This window comes from Protopterus annectens, chromosome 4.part1 (genome assembly GCF_019279795.1).
Source record: "Protopterus annectens isolate FY-2018-M chromosome 4.part1, PAN1.0, whole genome shotgun sequence".
Classification (NCBI taxonomy): domain Eukaryota; kingdom Metazoa; phylum Chordata; order Ceratodontiformes; family Protopteridae; genus Protopterus; species Protopterus annectens.
In genome coordinates, this window is record NC_056734.1 from 927,599,547 (window position 1) to 927,616,545 (window position 16,999).

Consider the following 16,999-nt stretch of genomic DNA (forward strand, 5'->3'; position numbering starts at 1 on the left):
CACCCTTATGTGGGTAATATATTCTAGTGTTCTATTTACTAAGCAGCTTCAAGATCTTGTGTTATGGCGGAATTTCAGAAAATTTTGTGTAAGAGTAAATGAAGTCTGAAAAGACGAACAAAAATGTGCTGGGTTAAATCAAGACTGAAAAGATATATATATATATATATATATAGATATATACATATATATATATATATATATATATATATATATATATATATATATATATATATATATATATATATCCAAAATCTGTAACAATTGAGAGGTCTGAGTACCAAGCTGGTAATAATATATGTAATGTACGAGCATTGTTACTGATAAAATATTTGGTTTTTTAATGCAAAATTCAGCCAACTTTGCATCATCACTTTCAAGCAGGTTTATCAACAACAGTACACAATAAACACAAACACACTATGTGTGAGTGTCAGTATGTATGTTTGTAGTTTGTAATTATACATGGAGTACATACTATAGCAGTATCATTTTTATTTTCTCTGAGTTTTGCTGGTCTCTTTTAGAAATTAATTTGTTTAATATGCATTTTTTTCCATTAAGGCTGCTGAGTGGTGTGAAGCAGGCATCTACCTCCTGGCATCTCAAGCAATTGACAAATGCCAATCGCAAGAGGGTGCTGAAGCTGCACTGAAGGACCTTGAGAAGTTCATGGAAACTGAGACTGACCATGGACTTGGCAACCCAGTGGAATTCTATATTCAGTATGAGACCATTATGACCCCAGATATCAAGGTATGTGGCAAACAATGTAATATACAGTCATAATGGTCTATGTTTTGTCCTTTATTTGTCCATTCATTTATTTATTCATTCATTCATTTGTTGATTGGGTAAGTTGTTCTTTTCCAAAGACTCTTTTCACTATAAATCGGGAAAATAAAACAAGAACAGCAATTAAGAAAGGTAGTACATTTTGAATTTTAGGTATGGTGAGTTAGTAAGCAGAGGTACAGACAAAAATAAATTTGATGCTATAACAGTAATGGAAAGCAACCAAATTAATATACAAAAATGAAGCAAATATACAATGGATATATGCATGGTAACTGGCCAAAAGTAACAGCTAGTGATATGTATCTATTCTGTAAACAGCATTAGTAAAGTATCTTCTCGGTTAAGCTGCACACTGTTAAAAAAGCAGCCACTATGTATGTTTTCAGAACTATTTGTAATAAATATATTGAAATAAATATTTAAATACATTTTATAAATATTTGTATATGTATACTATTTGTTTGTTTGTCTTTCGGCTTTTCCCCGGTTAGGGGTCGCCACAGCGAAACTCCGGTCTGCTAATGATTGGCAGTAGAGTTTTTACTATTTGTAATTTATTTTATATAATTATTATATACTGTAATATAGCAGTAACTTTGCAGAATGGTCAGTTATAAGAACATACATAATTAGTCAGGTCATTGTTACAGCGAAGGAGGATACAGGTCAAGGAAATACCACTTACCCTTAAAACTAAATGCCAAAAAATGTATAGTAGTTTTCTTCAGCAGGCATGATGTCCCCTTTAACTATTACATTGACAACACACCCCTGAATATTGATCCATTAGTTAGGGACCTGGGAACCTAGGCAGACCATGTCATTTGATCATCATGTATTCTTTATTGTAAGAAAGCCTTTTTTCAGTGCACAGCTGATAGTAATCATTTCATTGCATTATGTAGTTATTAGGCTAATCATTGGGTATAATGCCCCTTTGTTATGTACCTGACCAATCAGCTGAAATATTAAATGACTGCAGTACTTCCTCAGTAGGAGAATAAAGGGCCTAAATAAGAGACCATCTCAGTGCTTTGTCCTACTACTCAGTATCATACAGACTACTGAGGGGGCAATCTGTGCCTCATTTACAGATCATCTGCCGACCTCATCTTTTCAGACAGACTGCACATCCACAAGTCCCATAGAGGCAAAAACACCCATTCAAGAGATGTTAATCTCTTCTGCAAAATAAACAGAACATACTGTAGTGATAGTTAAGTTTCAAAGAGATTACTACATCTATGGAATCATTTCATCTCTAAATAAAGCTCTGAGGTCAGATCAGATTACTTTTGTATGTCTCATACTCCATTCAACCTTAATTTGGATGACTGGATGAGAAAGTGGAAGTTCATCTCTGGTTTAGCAACCTTGTCCCTTATGGATAGAGGTAACATGTAAATGTTTGCCCATCTCTGGTCATTCATGCTTAAATTACAAAGTGCTCTGGGTTAAAATACCAGTGGCTATGGATTAATGTTGCTTAAAATATTACAGCTAATAAACTTCATGAACTGCATGGTTAGGCTTCTTAAGATCCTCATGGACCAATAGCCTATCAAGTGCCTATGAACTAATGAACCTATGTTCTTTCCATGAGCGCTAACTTCTATTAGTACCGATTGTTAATCAACATTTTCTGCTCAGCAGCTTAATTCTTCCGTTATGCTTCAGACATCAGACATCTGTTACTTAGTCAGCATTATGGCTACTTCCTGAGCAAGTTTAAATGCGGTATCTGCAAATGTAACTAATTACTTCAGTCAAGAAATATAACAAAAAGCAGACGTCACATTTTACAAACTTTTCTTTACTTCTCAGCAGAATTCATTTATTATCCATTAATAGCTGTTGCTCCACTTGATTTTCACCCCTGAGCATTTATTTCCCCCAGAATCACACTTTTAGTTAGGGTTTGCATTTTTACTACCTTCAAACTACTAACTTCAAAGTCAAATGCAACAGATATGTATTCAACATATAAGCTGATTTGTGAAAACACTTTCTAAGGTAAGTTCTAATTACATTTTTTGCATACCTTTGTGCCTAGACATCCTCTCTATCCAGTATCTACAGATGGGTTTTCTTGTAATTCAGTCACATATATAATTTTATAGTCTTGCTGTTCTTTCTTTCTTTCTTTCTTTCTTTCTTTCTTTCTTTCTTTCAAGCTGCATTCATTCAATGCTTGTGGGTCAAACTACTGAGCATAGGAGTTTGGTACACCCTCCTAACCTGCTATCTAATGACATGCTATGTGCCTTCAGGAAAGTGCATGCGTCCAAAAAGTTTTATTATTAAAATTTCAAGTTGAGATGTACCCATATGAAAACTTCAAACTACAGATGTTCAAAGTTTCATCTGGGTGAACATCTCAATGTTCAAAAGTTTATATTAGCGAATGCAATGTGTATTCGCTAATATAAACTCAAAGAATTGTACAGAGATCGTGGTACAGTGTGGTTAGGGAAATTCATCCCTTTCCTCACTGTAGTGTGATCTCGGAGTTGGAATATATAGTTAACAGGGGGTGTGGGGGGCACAAGGGGCCCAGTGCAAAAACATGATGTTAGGTATATTAGGTCACGTAAAGTGAACTGCTATACCTAACATCATGTAATGTTTTCGAAAACAATGTCAAATCAGCTGAATTTGTTCAGCTGATTCAACATTATAACTTGTTCTATATTTTGAATTTCGAGGTTTACTTTTGATATGTGGGTCAGAAAATTATTCTGACCTTCGACATATTGATAGTAAATTGTCCAAAACCATAGCCAATGGAAAATGTAGATTTGTACCAGGCTAAGGTTATCAGAAAATTAAATCTTAACAATTACTTAATGCACATGGCCTTCTTACAGGTCAGCTGGCATGATTGCATGTATCTGTTATTTCTAAATAAATGTGAGGGCTATAGCAAGGAATGGTCTCCAATTGCCTGTTGTATCCTAAATATCAACCTATGTTTCTGTCATTATTGGCTTTAAGAAAAAAACATTATGTTTGATGTAGATGTAAAGAATTCCTCCACGCATAGACCAGCTTCAAAGGGAAATCAATTAAACAGAAATAACTACACACAGTGCTGTCAAATGTATAGCTGCCTATTTATATATATTTAAAAAATTCAGCACACTTTCTTGCAGCAGTATATATTTCTTATTCAAGATAACAGTTTTATCCCATTGGCTGCATGTTTCATAATTTAATTACAGTGCAAAACAGTAATAAGCTTTCCAGTCAGTCACAGGAAGATTATCAAAATCTAGAAAATGATCCACTCAAGTGCTTCTTATAAATTTTTCACAGACATGACTGCAATAAAAGAGTAATATCAGTGTTTGGAGAACTACAGCCTCATTAGCAACTTAAGACATTATTAAATGATACTTTTAAACTGAGTTTCTAAAGCATAAGATCATAGGAAGTTACTAGGCTAATGGCTCTAGGGGACTTACAAGCCTAGCCAAGTTCTTGCCCTTATTTCTATGATCACCACCTATTGCCCCTGTCCAAGAGAAAGACACTGGTGGAACCGCTGAGGTGAGTTTATGGTCACCCCTCCAATCGTCCAGATTGCATTTGAAGAGGGCCAATGAGGTGCTCTATTTGACATGAAGTGGGAGTCCGTTCCAGAGGTGTGGTAACCTCTGGGAGACAAATCTGTCCCTCCAGCAGGATTTATTAATGTCATGTACCAGGTTGAGGTCTTTAGAGCGAATAACCCAGGTACCATTTGACTTAAAGACATGCAGCATTTCCAATAATGCAGCATCAGAGATTGCCTTGTATGCAAGGCAGAGATCTCCTCTGAGTAGTCTGTCTGAAACAGAATAAAGTGACAGTGATTTCAGATGATTCCCCACAGGACAGATGCTGAAAACCTTGAATTTTCCTTGTTAGGAACCTTTGTGTTTTCTCCAATTGTGGCAGGTACATACCAAAAGGGGCATTGTACTTGATTATTGTCCTGATGAGGGAAGAGTACAGGGAGGTTATAACTTATTTTTTTCTGGAGGCAATGCCCTTACTTATGAGATGAGCAATATGGAATGCCCTTCTTACTACTGTGGAGACATGGTGGTCAAAGGTAAGGTTGCTGTCAACCTGTGTGCCCAGGTCTCTCACCACTGACTGCGTACTTGAGGGGTTGCTGTTGATGTGGCAGTTAGTAGGAATATCGCTTTTACTGAAAGAAATTATAATAAATTGTTTTGCCTTGAATTCAAGGCCATGACTTTGCCACCAATCATTTGTTTGTGCAAGAATATCTTGTCGGATGTTGACATCATTTAGAGATTCTGTGACAGCTCCCAGTTTGAAGTAATCAGCAAACTTTGTCAGACACAGGCCTTTAGTTTTTGTTTGCACTTCCGGGAAATAGAGTCCAAACAGTAGAGGTCCCAGGATTGATCCCTGTGGAACACCACTGGTTACAGGTCTGCTGTTTGAGGTGGATTCCCCTATTTAGAATATATCAATTCTATCAAGGAGCCAGTTAGCACACCATCTAATGATATAAGGGTTGATACGTAACTGGGTGAGTTTGTCAATGATGCCTGAGTAAGGGATAGTGTCAAACACCTTGGCTAAGTCCAGGTTGGCTGTATGCACAGATTTCCCCTTGTCCAGGGCCTTGCTGAAGTCCACCAAGTTTAACAGGCATGATCTCCTTTTGACAAATCCAAACTGAGTAGGGTCAGGTGTTTGGAGATTACCTATATCTTTGTTGATAAGGTCCATGGTGATTCACTCCATGACCTTGCAGGTAAGGCAAGTCAGGCCAATAGGTCTGTAGTTTCTGAGGTCAGTGGAAGCACCACTTTTGTGCAAGGGAATAATGGTGGCTGTTTTCCATTCAGCTGGTATGAAGCTGGTGCGTAGACTATGACTGAAAAAAGTACCAATGGTGTAGCTGATTCATGTTGGAGCCCATGTAAGATGCAGCCTGGGATGTTATCCGGTCCCATAGATGCTGTGTTTTTGGCCTTAGAGAGGGCATTTGTGACCTGCTCTTTAGAGATACAAGGTAGGGAACAGGTGGTAGGGATGTCATGGGGTACGTGTGGTGGGGACAGGGGAGTGAAGTTTTCACAGAACCTGTCAGCCAGTTGGTTAGCTATGTCCACAGGCTCAGTATATGTGGTATCATTAACTAGCAGATGTTCATCGTGTTACACTGCTGCAGTCATTACAGTTGGGTTATCCTGCCATCAGGTGGTCCCGCAGTCGGCCAGAGTTCCAAAGTCTTGGTCTGGCGTCGGGTGCTGTCGCTTCTTCCCTGATGTCAGTGCACCAGGGGTGTATAAGATGCAGCCGACGCCATTTTCTTCAGTCTTTCTTGCCGCGCGGTGCCCGAAGCAGAAGCAGTTTGCAAGTGCCGGTCGGCCGACTCCTGAGATTTTCAAAGTCGAATTTCAGATCCGAAGTCTTCAATAAAGCGAAGTACCCCATTGGGGAAACTTTTTTCTTGCCTCAGACCAATGTCAGAAAAAGTTAATAATTGTATTCCTTGTGGGAAGCAAATACCTCATAATGACTTCCACTCTTACTGTACTCCATACCTAGGCCCTGATCATGACGTCACTAGTTGTCGGTTTTGCGCTAGATTCAACAAACGCACTATAAAAAGATGTTTTGATTTTGCTTTGCACTACTTTGGCTGAAGGTTCAATTATACTATGCCATCAGATCAACCGATGGCCTCAATACCAAAAAAACAGCAAGGATAAAGACAGGCATCCGAGGTCCAAAACTGACGATGAAACCTCTTCTAGGCCAGTCACTGGTTCGCCGGTTCTCAGTGAGGCGCTTTCGCAGCCCCTGACACCCACTACCTCAGAGCCACAGGCCGCTTCCGACTCCCACGTGGAGACAACTAGGCCTCTGGAAACTCAAGGTATTGGGCCTATGGAAACTAATCCCTCAGATGGGTCCGGAGCCGCTGAGCAGGCATCGGCTTCTGAGGGTGTTTTCAGACCTTCACAATTTACCATTAAAACAACAGCCAAGACAAAGGTACCGTTAAAGACAAAGAAACAAGTACAGCATTCTCCTGGACAGTCCTCCATGCCTAAGAAACAGATGCTTAAAATGGCCAAAGACCTCATTACTCTAATCAGTGGTTCCCATCCCCCTCCTGAGAAGAGGCCTAGGCAGGATACAGACTATGATTCCTGTGATCAGGTTTCCATTTCCTCTGATTCCTCTTCAGACCAGGGATACTCTCTACCCCCCTATGAGAAGAATCTATCCCTTCAGCCTCTCCTCCTGAGGATTACTCTTTTTGGGGAAACTTTGCATACCATGAGGGAGCATTTTCACTGGGAAAGTCAGGATTACTCAGAATCCAAGAAAAGGCTCAGGGATTTCCTTCTATTGCCTCAGCACAGATCCCTGGCTATTCCGCCTGTGCTAGATATTGTGGATGATGTGTTCTCTGAATCTAGCTTATCTCCTGATTCTTTGCCCCCTGCTCCAGCCAAGCCAGACAAGTATTATAGAGTCCCTGACTCTCACAAATTTGTTTACAAAAACCCTTCTGCGGATCCAGAAACTATTTCCCAGGGTCCAAAAGGGTTTAAGGCTTCCATTGCAAAAAATCCAGTACCCTCTGACAGAGATTCCAGAGCTTTGGATAGATGGGGGAAGAAAGTATACACTTCTGCAACTTTAGCAGTAAGAGCTTTAAATTGTCAGTTTCACATGCTTAAATACCAACAATATTTAATGGCTCAGTTAAAACAGAAAATGCTTGCAAGCTCAGAAGCTCCTGATTGTAAAGAAATGCAGGATTTATTGCATGCAGTTGACCAGGTGGGAAAACATACCCTGCAATGTGGTTTTGATTCTTTAGAGGCCTCTTGTAGAGCTGCGGTTACAGGTTCTGTGATTCGAAGACATGCTTGGTTAAAAGAACAGAGTTTACCAGATCATGTTAAGGCAAAATTATTGGATGCTCCTTGTTTTGTGTTAAGGCAGAAGAGGTGTTAAAGAAAATGGAGTATAAAGCTAAACCTATGCAAACAGTCAAGGATTTCTTACAGGTACAGCCACCTCGGTTAACAGAAATTGGCCAACAAAGAATTGGTCCTTTCCAGTGTCAGACAGACCACCGAGAGGCAGATACAGACGCCCAAGAGGTAGATCTCAACCCCAAGGCTCAAATAGACAACGACAGTGGGGCACCTCAACTCCAAAAGAAGGTGAGGACAAGTCTCAACCTTACAGGAAACAGTCACAATGACTTTCCCCTTCGTACGCCAAGCTCATCCCTTTTGAAAGCCCCCTTAGGGGGAAAACTAGCACTTTTTTCTCAAAACTGGCAAACAATCACCCAAAACAAATGGGTTCTGAATATTGTGACTCAAGGTTACAGGTTCCACTTTCATACTTTACCAAGGCTAAAAGGAATGCCAGACCTGCCACAAAATCAATGGGCAGAGGGACAAAAACAAATTACAGCTCTCATGGATATGAGAGCTATTCAAAAAGTACCACAACAGGAACAAGGACAAGGATTTTACTCAAGACTCTTTCTGGTACCCAGAAAGGACAAGACCTGGAGGCCCATACTAGACCTTTCAATTCTGAATACTTACCTGCATATTCCAAAATTCATCAGAGTAACAAGCAGCTTCTACCCATGCTGGGCAAGAAGGACTGGCTTGTTACTCTGGACCTCAAAGAGGCATACCTGCATGTCCCTATCAGACAAAATTGCAGAAGATACCTCACATTTAAAGCTGGTACAATGCACTACCAATTCTCTGCACTGCCCTTTGGCTTATCTACTGTGCCCAGGGTCTTCACAAAGTACCTGGCACCAGTAATTGCATTTTGCAGACAAAAAGGAATTCAAATATATCCATACCTGGACGATTGCCTCATTCAAGCAGAGACAAAGGACATTCTTCTACAGCATCTGGCATTTGTAAAAAGGTTGCTAATTTCTCTAGGGTGCACAGTAAATGAAAAGAAGTCAAAACTAGTGCCCTCGCAACAGATTATATTCCTGGGTGGCAGCTTAAATACAACAGCCCAGATGGCTTACCTCACGCCAGACAAACAAGTTCATCTAACTCAATATTTTCAAATACTGGCAAAAAAGTCCCATCTCGTTGCAAGAAAAAATCTGCAGGCCCTGGGATTTATGGCATCCTGCATACTACTAATACCATATGCCAGACTGCATATGAGGAAATTATAATGGTACCTAAAAAGTGTTTGGACTCATCACTTTCACAGTTTAGAAGCAGTAATACCAATGATTCCCTGCCTACAACAGGAATTTCGATGGTGAGCACAGGCATGTCACCTAAACAAGGGTCAGCCTTTTACCCAACCCACAGCCAGGCAAACTCTAACAACAGATGCTTCAGATTACGCCCGGGGAGCACACATGGAAGGAAAAGGCATTTAGGGCAAGTGGACCACAGACCAGATGCATCTTCACATCAATCAAAAAGAGATGTTGGCTGTTCAAAATGCCCTAACAGCTTTCAAGGACCTTCTGCATCCAGGACAATTATTATTAAGGACAGACAACACCACAGTAATGTGGTACATAAACAAGCAAGGGGGCGCTCATTCTTATCCCCTATGCAGGCAAGCCATGACCTTGTGGAACACAGCTCTAATGTATCAAGTTCACCTGCAAGCACAATTCCTGCCAGGAAAGAAAAATACTCTGGCAGATGATCTAAGCAGAAATATCATGGACCCTCATGAATGGAAATTGAATCCACAAATATTCAGCATGGTAATGCAAAAATGGGGATGCCCAGACATAGGTCTTTTTGCCTCCCCACTGAATTGCCAACTACAAAAATTCTGCACAAGGACTTATCACAAACAAGCATGGAAAGTGGATGCTCTTTTGTTCAGCTGGAAAAACCTAAAAGTTTATGCCTTCCAGACACTGCCTCTCCTTTCAAAGGTACTCCTAAAAGCCAGACAAGAAAAACCACAGATGATCCTGATTGCTCCAGACTGGCCACGCCAGCACTGGTACCCTATCTTAAGGAATTTGGCTCAAGGCCCACCATGGATTTTGCCTCAAATTCCACACCTTCTGACTCAACAAAACAATCAGATCCTGCACAGTCAGCTCAAAACCCTAAACCTGGCTGCATGGCAGATACATTAGTCAAACAGGCAACACATCTCTCTAAAGCTGTTATGGATGTCATTTTGGAGGCCAGGAGGCCTAGCACTAGGAATTCTTACTCAGAAAAATGGAAGAGATTCTGCACCTGGAATCAGGCTCAAAGCCTTGACCCTCTTGTCCCAAACATTGCTCAGATTTTACAATACTTAACTGAGATGCTGGACAGAGGCCTATCTATCTATTCTCATCAATTAAGATCCACGCCTCTGCCATTTCAGCACATTACAACACGGATCCTCCTTTATTCTCTCATCCCTTGCTAAATCAGTACCTCAGAGGGGCTACAATCATAAGACCACCCCAGAGAGCACCAACACCTACTTGGGACCTCAATTTCATTTCGGAAAAACTGACCCTACCACCTTTTGAGCCAGCCAATACAGCCGATCTAAAATTTTTATCATGGAAAACAGCTCTGCTCCTGGCAGTAACTTCAGCACAAGAGTCTCAGAGCTACAGGCATTAATGGTAGTGGATCCTTTTATAATTTTTCATCAGGACAGGGTTTCTTTAAGAACAAACCCTACCTTTATGCCAAAGGTAATATCTAGTGTGGCTCTAAACCAAACCATCCATTTGCCAACCTTTTATCCAAACCCCCAGAATAAAGGGGAGAAATGTCTGCATTCTTTGGACATACACAGGCAGCTATGCTTCTACTTGGACAAAACAAAAGCTTTCAGGAAAACTGAGCAACTGTTTGTAGCATATGCTGCAGGATCACAGGGCAAGGCTATCTCAAAGCAGACTATTTCCAAATGGATAGAACACTGTATACGTTACTGCTACACACAGCATGGAAAATCAGTCCCAAACACCATTAGGCCACATTCCACCAGGGCAACAGTCACTTCAACAGCCTTTCTCAGAGGAGTACCTACCAAGGAAATTTTGGAGGCTGCAACTTGGAGTTCAGTGCACATCTTTACCAAGCACTACCACCTGCCTCTTTACTCTAAATCCAGAGCAGGATTTGCCACTGCAGTTCTGCAGGGTCTCATAGCCAACCCTAACTCTTTGTAGACCAGCCACCCAACCTTAGCTTTGGGATTCTACTCAACTGTGATGACTGCAGCAGTGTAACACGATGAACATAGTACAGTTTTGTACCTACCATAAATGTAGATGTTCGAGTGTTCACACTGCTGCAGTCCAGTTTACCCTCCCTCCATCCACTCTGAACTAGCTGGACTTATCCATACCTTTCTATCCTATACCTTTGTGGTGTATTTGCTTGTAACTGAAGTTATTGCTTTTATTTTATACATATATTTTTCATTAGCAATATGTATTGCCTACCTTTTGTGGGCACCTGACATCTGGGGCAAGAAAACTGAAGAAAATGGCGTCGGCTGCATCTTATATACCCCTGGCGCACTGATGTCAGGGAAGAAGTGACAGCAACCGACGCCGGACCAAGACTTTGGAACTCTGGCCGACTGCGGGACTGCCTGACGGCAGGATAACCCAACTGTAATGACTGCAGCAGTGTGAACACTTGAACATCTACATTTATGGTAGGTACAAAACTGTACTTTCTGCACAAATCTGGGCCTTTCCATTTAGGTTACGGATGTAACTGTAGAATGCCTTGTGGTTGTCCTTTGATGAGGAAGCTAATTTGGACTCACAGTTTGCTTTGGAGGACTCACAAGAAGTCTTATTTGCTTGTTTAAGCTGAGGAGGGAGTGTTTCCAGTTTAGGAGGGCTCAGTCCCTCTTACTCTTAGACAGCAATTTCTTCCTCTTATTATAAGGTAAAGCCTGTTAATGGCAGTTGTCCACCAGGCAGGTTTTCTCTTCCTTGAGGAGCTTGTTTTGGTCCTATCAGGTGCTGCTGAGTCAATGCAGTTATACGGGTGTTTGTATAAAGCATTGGTGTACAGCTTGGCATAGCTGCCAGTTCCATCTGAGGGAGGAGATGCACTGAAGCTATTTATACCATCCTGTAAGAGGTTATAATCTGCTTTCGAGAAGATTTTTACTTTATTTGCTGCTGGGGGGGTTAGGTGTGATAGTTAATTTGAATGTGACTGATTTGTGGTCAGATCACACCTGGGTGGACCTCACAGTGGGGCTGCTACAGTGGTCTCCTGTATTGGTAAGCACCAGATCCAGAATGTTGGTGCCCCTTGTGGGGGTGTCATCCAGCTGGTCCACAGTATTGGAGTTAACAAAGTTGAGGAACCTTTGGGCAAGTGAGTTTGAGCATGAGTAATTTACCCAGTCAATGGATGGGGAGTCAAAGTCACCCAAAACCATGGTGTTTGGATGTATCTTGATAGATTCTAGTAGATCCAAATAAACAGAGTGGGTGTCCTGATTCATGGAGGTGGTCCTGTAGCTGGCAATGACTTGAATAGGTGTCCTACCAACAGTTAATTGCATATGAAGTACCTTCAGGGAATCAAACTGTTTAACTAATCTGGAGGTGTATTTATCTTTATTGAATGTTGATACACTGCCTCCTTTAGTTTTTATGCCTTCAGTTTGAGGTCTGAACATCTGGAAGGAGGTATGACCCGGTATGTTTGGGGTGTTCTCCACAGCCTTGAACCAGGTCTCCGTGACTGCACAAATGTCTGCATCTTCCAAGGCAAGGACAGCTTCCAGTCAGTGAAGTTTCATGTTGAAACTCTTAGCATTTAGTAGCATAACCTTGAGGTTGTTTTTAGATGGAGTTTTTACGTTGGGAATTTTGGCCTTGATACACTGCCTAAAAAAGGCACTTTGGGGTGACAAGAGCCTTAACCAGTAGCCAAAATCCCAATAGATATCTCTCCAAGTTAATTTATTTTATTTTATTTATTTGACATTTCATTACTGGAAAAGTTCAACTGGGTCAGAAACCCATTTTCAGTGGAGGCCCGGGAAGAAAAGCTCCATTAACAAAGAGCAGATTAAAACTGTTTGTACAGTGTTTACCAGCTACATGCAAGTATAGTACAGCAGTAGATAATAACATAGAGTAGTATACAATGAATTAACAGACTACAAATAGTAACATGCTTACAGGTAGGAATATTTTGACACATTGGCAGTTGGTTTGTAAAAGAAATGTGATTGCATTGTTTTTCAGTTTGTCTTGATAAATTGTTTGACATATACATGTTTATATGGGGAAGATGTAGTAAGGAGGAGAGAGTGTGAGACTGAGAGAAAAGTTAAGTATCAGTAGAAAGAAGCAGCTGGAATGGGATAGTAAATGTACTACATATTCAGCAGGAGGTGGGTAGTTATGCAATAGGGGTTCAAGATTAGATATAGTGGAATAAGGTACAAAATGGTGTGGGTCAGTGGGGTAAGTGAAGAGATTTATAGTAGAAATAAATTTAAGTCAGTGAAAGGTAGGTAGGAGAAACTGGAGATGGGCGGATAGCAGAAATTGGAGAATGGAGCAGAAAAGGGAAAGAAAGGTGGAGTGGTAGAGTTATAATTAACTGATTAGTAATCAGTTTGGTTTTGAGCAGAAACAGTTGCTTGACTTGAGGAGAAATTGTTTTAGTTTACATTTATTGATATTTAAGGTAGTTCTAATGCCCAGAGGTAGTGTGCTCCATACTTTAACTACAGAATAGGAGTAAAAACATTGCCCAGCAGTTTTGTTTGGTTTATCTAAAGCTACTAGTTGCTTGTCTTCTCAGCAGAGAGTTCGACTGGGTATGTATGCAGCAAAGAATTTATGGAGGGACATATTTCCAAATTATAGATGATTTTGTGGGCCATAGTTAGTTGTTGGTACCTTAGTTGCTGAGGTAGTGTGAGCCAGTTAAGGGAGGTAAGACCAGCACAATGATGTTTATGTAATGGTAATCTTGTTGCAAATCTGGCAATTTTATTGTAACAAGATTCCAGCTTATTTGTTAGTGCAGTTGGGAGGTTGGTTAGTGTAGGGACACCATATAGTAAAGAGGGTAATAGGTATGTAGTGGCTAATGTTATTTTTGTGTCTGACTCCTTTTTTTTTTTTTTTTTTTTTTTAGTATAGCATTCTTAGCTTTTTGTTTTTGATTGTATTATGAGTATGCAGGTCAAAGGTTAGCTTATTGTCTATTGTTATTTCTAGACATTTAGCATGTGGGACCACTTCAGTTTCTGTTTTATTAAGGGAATTTATTTTAAAGTCAGTGGAGTAAGATTGTCATGTAAAGAGAAGTAGTTTGGTTTTGTTTGGGTTTAGTAAGAGTCATGCATCATTGAACCATGTTTCAATGGATGAGAAGGCTGTTTGGGAAGGTATGTATTTATTTACTGTTTGATGACCAGGTAAATGGACTGGTCTGTTGAGCTTGTTTAGCCTTGTCCTGTACTTGATAAACAAACATGACATAATACAATTTAGGAAGTGTAAAATATTTTAGCATACTAGATAATAGAAGACATGTTTTTTATATTCAGTCTAAAACAAATCCAACACAAAGTAAAAGTTTGTGCAAATTATACACAGTATGTATACATCTTTGGTTCTGGCAAAACATTAAACATATAACTAATACTGATGCTTCTAATTAATTTAATATACAGTTACATAGATTCAGAATAATTTCTCCTTCCTGTATATTCATCAGAATATTTTGTTTATTCACTTTTTCTCATTGTAATTCTGCTAATTAATTGCTTCCCCATCTTCCATATTCACTTCAACAAAGTAGAAATTTTTCCCCTTTCCATCTGCTTTGCGGGTCCTGGGGGGCAGGCAAATTTTTACCATATTTAAAGACATGTTGTCCAAGCCTGAAGTGGATGGAAACTCTTAGATGTAATATTACACAAGATGCATTATTGATATTTCCACCCTTAATATACATAGTTACATGAATATATGTTTTGGAAAATGCATAACTTTCTTTAATATTTTCAGATCATTACTTAGTAAAACATTTGGATTCTGTAAGTGTACTCTGTCTGTTAATAACTTTCTAAATGCTGTCACGTTCATTTCTCCATTTTGTATTTAATGATGCACCCATTTTTAAAAATTTGTGTAATTTCTTTTCAGTTTCTTAACATGAATACTTTTCAGTTTCCATTCTTTATCTGTAACTTTTTTAACTAGAATATCTTTAAATGTAATACAATCAATGAGGTGATTCTTTCTTAATTAGCTTAATTTCAAACCTGACATATTTTAAAATGAGTTTTATATACCAAACTAACAATCTGAGTAATTTGTTGCTAAGTTTCATGATTTTTATTGTTAAATAATAGTAGTTTTGTGATTCTTAGACACAACAGAATTTATTTATTTGCAAGACTTTTTCTAAATTCTTACTTCTGTTTAAACAATTTTCTTAATATGAAGATAATTTTATAAAACGTTTCTCTCCCGTGTTATCTTTCTTGATCTCCTTTTGTTTCTCGACACTGTTATAAGGAGTAAAGAGATCCAATAATAAATTGTCTGAAACATTTCTACTGTCCATTGCAACTAACTGACTAATAATAAATGTGTAACAACACATCTGGCTATAACTTACACAAGTAATAAATAAAATGGCAAATGGATAAACACAAGCAGCTCTGGTAAAATGTGCACCTTGTTAGTATAAAAGTAAAAATCTAGGTTGTGAATGCATTTTGATTCGCCATTAGAACAAATTGCTCCATCATGCTTTCTTTACAAATTTAAATAAATATGCATCAGTACTTCAATTAAAGGTAATTAGCAATCAAATTTCTTTTTCCTATACAGCCAACATTCTGCCTTTCTGCTAGGTGCATTATTTAAACCAAAACATTTACTTGCATTCAACCATAGTTGCCACTTCGGTTCTTGAAGCAATAAATAATTCCTAAATCACAACTATATTTAAATATGTTTTACAGTACATGACATTTGAAACAACACATTTTGTTGCACTCATATAAATGTTTAGCTAAAACGTTACTACAGTTATGTTTCCTGATGTCATTTGTATATTTTATAAAGTTATTGTGCAAAGTTCTCTCTTTTCTTCAACAATGAATTTCTTACATGAATTTCTGCATTAATCACAACACTTGTCATTCATTACAATAATATTTACTCTTTTTTCAGTATGAATAAAACAGTTACTTTTCTATTACATGGGTCCACTTTAATGCATTTTTATGTATTATGTAACTTTCACCCCTATTTAAAATTTCTTTCAAGTTACATATCCACTGATATAGAAATGTTAGTCTTCCACTCAGTTGTCTACTGCATTGTTGTATTTATTTATTTAAATAAATAAGTGTTATTAAGGTGCCCCAATCTAATCTCATATTTTTTTTCAATTTCTTGAATTATACTATAGTACTTAGATAAAGTTTGCTGTGTATTGCATCCATCTGTTTTATTGCATTACCTCTGAAGATCCCCAATGACACCAAGACAGCTTCTGCTGTGGAAGATGAGAGGCAGGGTTCTAGGGAAGGATATGGAATTGCTGATTAAGGGGACAAAAATAGTTGAGGTTTAATGTAAGAAATGCAAAGTACTATAGATGAGAGACATTATCCCACAGTGAGGACTGCAAACATATGATGGGCTACTGGAATGAGTTCCAGAGAAGGAATCTAAAGAGGTATTCAAACTGGTCAGGTAGAGGAAGGGGAAGGAGGAAGGTAGTGATGGAGGGACAGTCATCGCTATATGTTTGAGGACTGTAAGTACGATCTTGGAACAGCAGGAATTTAATTGCAATAACAGGGAAGCATATACTAACTCCAAGCTGCTGTATATAGGAGTAATCTTTCTTCTCTAGGTATATCAGTATCAGAGTTAACATACATAAGTAGTTGGGATATGGATGGTGCAACCCTCCATGTTGGAGGTACATGGAGATTGTCCCCTACAAAAAAAAGATGTAAAAATGAGTTTTGTCCCAAACATCCACATCACTTTTTCAAGGATTGGAACTGGCATTAAAAAGTCTACAAACTGTGGTAAGGTACCATGGGAAGAGGTAAAATGTTAAGACACTTAAAAGGGAGAACTGAATAGGCTTATTGTCTCCTGCTGTCATCAAGGAAATATAATGTGTATAAAATTATACAAAGAAGA

The 16,999-nt window shown here is 38.9% G+C and overlaps 1 protein-coding gene across 4 annotated transcripts in view; it reads left to right on the forward strand.

Moving 5' to 3' along the window:
* The window catches only part of LOC122801123 (guanine nucleotide exchange factor DBS-like), a 3,406,519-nt gene that overhangs the window by 1,330,177 nt on the left and 2,059,343 nt on the right, over positions 1-16,999 (forward strand). For all 4 annotated transcript variants that reach the window (XM_044070650.1, XM_044070651.1, XM_044070652.1 and 1 more), the window contains exon 12: positions 565-756. In XM_044070650.1, coding sequence (XP_043926585.1) covers positions 565-756 — 192 coding nt within the window. The remainder of the gene's footprint in view (positions 1-564; positions 757-16,999) is intronic.